General features: G+C 37.8%; 1 protein-coding gene across 1 annotated transcript in view; it reads left to right on the forward strand.

Annotated features, from left to right (window-relative positions):
- The first annotated feature begins 1088 nt into the window (after window positions 1-1088).
- Window positions 1089-2500, forward strand: part of LOC137632046 (serine/threonine-protein kinase meng-po-like) — a 3100-nt gene continuing 1688 nt past the window's right edge. Inside the window, exons 1-2 of the mRNA XM_068364022.1 lie at window positions 1089-1216; window positions 1838-2500. The exon at window positions 1838-2500 is cut by the window's right edge and continues 1688 nt beyond it. Coding sequence (XP_068220123.1) covers window positions 1129-1216; window positions 1838-2500 — 751 coding nt within the window. The 5' untranslated portion in view covers window positions 1089-1128. The remainder of the gene's footprint in view (window positions 1217-1837) is intronic.

Consider the following 2500-nt stretch of genomic DNA (forward strand, 5'->3'; position numbering starts at 1 on the left):
TCAAAATATATGCTGATACCAAATTTTAAATGGAAAACTTAAACTCAGATTTTCTGAAACCTAACTAGAGCTCAAGTTATTTTTCCAGAGAGATGGGCATTACTTTCAGACGCTACTCAGAAATTATATTTCAAGCATAAAGATATATATATATATATATATATATATATATATATATATATATACATATATATATATATATATATATATATATATATATATATATATATATATATATATATATATATATATGATGCGTGTGTATGTGTGTAACTATGTTTGTCTCAGTATATTTGTCTTTATCTGTGGGGGGTGATAGGGGTTATTCAAATTAATGTTTATATGCATAATAAAACAGCGTACGTTATGCAAAAAAAAAATACAGATTGCCTGAAAGTGTGGAAATTGAATATTTTTTTCTGAACGTTGCTGTATCCAGATTTCCCTTCGCAACCCACACACTGTCCCCAACCCGTCTGCCAACGTTTAATTACAGTCTCAAAAATAGAACCTTTTCAGCAAATTGACAGCAAAAAGCTCTTTCTTTATTTGTACTTTTCAATTCTTCCTATATTTCTTTAAACGACATTTAATTTCTTACCCATAAACTTTATACAAAAGGATTAACCACACAATCTGTGTTTGAAATTAAAGGAATAAGGGATCTGATCACATATGTGTATTTATTCGACGAAAGCAAAATGCTCACGTTTCTCGTGAACCAAATATCTTTAAGTCCTGTTCGCGCGACGTGGGATGAACACCGGGTTCGTACGACAGCGAAGGAAAGAAAATAATTAGATTTTCATGTCGATACTGAATATTTCGAAACTAGAATCAATATGTTGGGATAGCTTTGTTTATAATGTTTCGTTGGTTTCTGCAGTATTGTATATTCGGTTTCAACATTACGATTATTACTGTCGGGCAGTTGGTTGCTCGACTGCTATATTTATTCATGTTAGTACACAGAGGCAAAGTTGGTCGTCATGACAACCACGCATGCGTGAGCCAAGTGTGACGTCACTAGTGACGTCATGGGGCGAGCTGCTGATAAGACGAGGCACCCGCCTCCCAGATTACAGAGTGAACAGTGCCGTGGTCGAGAAAGGAACCAACAGTGCTCCTATGTGTTTATATATTTCTAAAACCTTCGGGTTCAACAGTGCAAAGCTGGATTACAATTCTACAAAAACGTCTTCCCCAACTCCCTCAGGTAAGGTTTAAGACAGGTGTCAGTTAGCGTTAAAGCAACATTGAATAGTTGTTTTGACAGTTATTGCAAACACGTGATTTGTGTATATATTATTTTTTGTTCGGTTTTAAATCAATTCAGAAGTAGATTCTTGAATAAGGGTTAGTTCATTTGCATTTGCATTAAGAGTAGTTCTCATTTTGGATCTTCAACCAAATGTTGTGCAAATATATATCAGCATTATAGGTAAACATTTAGTAGCGTACAGGGACTAAATAAAAATTAATAAGTTGCAACACTTTCCTTAATATTCAAAGGGTGGTATTAATTAGACTGACACTGTAATGATAAAAAGTAGATAAGGGAGGTTATTGATATCCCTCCACATTAGTTTTCTAATTAAATATCTTCGTATTTACACTTTATATGTATACTCTCTCTCTCTCTCTCTCTCTCTCTCTCTCTCTCTCTCTCTCTCTCTCTCTCTCTCTCTCTCTCTCTCTCTCATAATTATAAACTTTATCAGAAACGTAAATATTTTTCTCTTCTCCCCTAGAATCAACTTGCCTAAATAGACTTATTAGTATCCTTTTTTGCTAAGTGCAAACGCAATCTAAAATGAACGTTTTCTGTTCTTTGCAGAAATGTCTGGTGGCAGCAAGAGCGCCAGCTTCCACCGCGTGAAAACGTTCGAGCTGCCGAGACTCGAGATGGACCGCCAATTCGCCGATGTGAAGCTGCTCGCGGAGGGATGGTACGCTAAAGTATACTCGGCCAAACACCTCGATTCGGACAGCAATGTCGTCCTGAAGTGCGTTCAGAAGGAGACGACGAAGAAGAAGGATTTTTTCCGCGAGTTCCACTACAACTATTATCTTAGTCCGCATCCCAATATAGTCAACAGCTTCGACGTTGCCTTCAGTACAAGTACCTCATACGTGTTCGCCCAAGAACTCGCTCCCGACGGTGATCTGTCGCAGTTCGTAAGGAAGGGAGGTTTAGGAGAAATCAGAGCGAAGAGAGTTGCCGAACAGATTGCCTTTGCCTTAGAGTTTGTACACAGCAAAGATTTGGTTCATCGCGACATTCGTCTAGAAAATATTTTTGTATTTGATAAGGATCTGACCAGAATCAAACTCGGTGATTTCGGCAACACACAGCGTGTGGGCACTCTTGTTAAGAAAGCCAATGTCCGAGTGCCATGGGCGCCGCCAGAAGTCAGTCAGGCTGTATATAATGAGGGCTATGAGACTGAAACATCACTGGACGCCTGGCAACTAGGAATCCTAATCTTCGTTTGCTTAA

The sequence above is a fragment of the Palaemon carinicauda genome, chromosome 40 (assembly GCF_036898095.1).
Source record: "Palaemon carinicauda isolate YSFRI2023 chromosome 40, ASM3689809v2, whole genome shotgun sequence".
In the NCBI taxonomy this organism is placed as follows: Eukaryota; Metazoa; Arthropoda; class Malacostraca; order Decapoda; family Palaemonidae; genus Palaemon; species Palaemon carinicauda.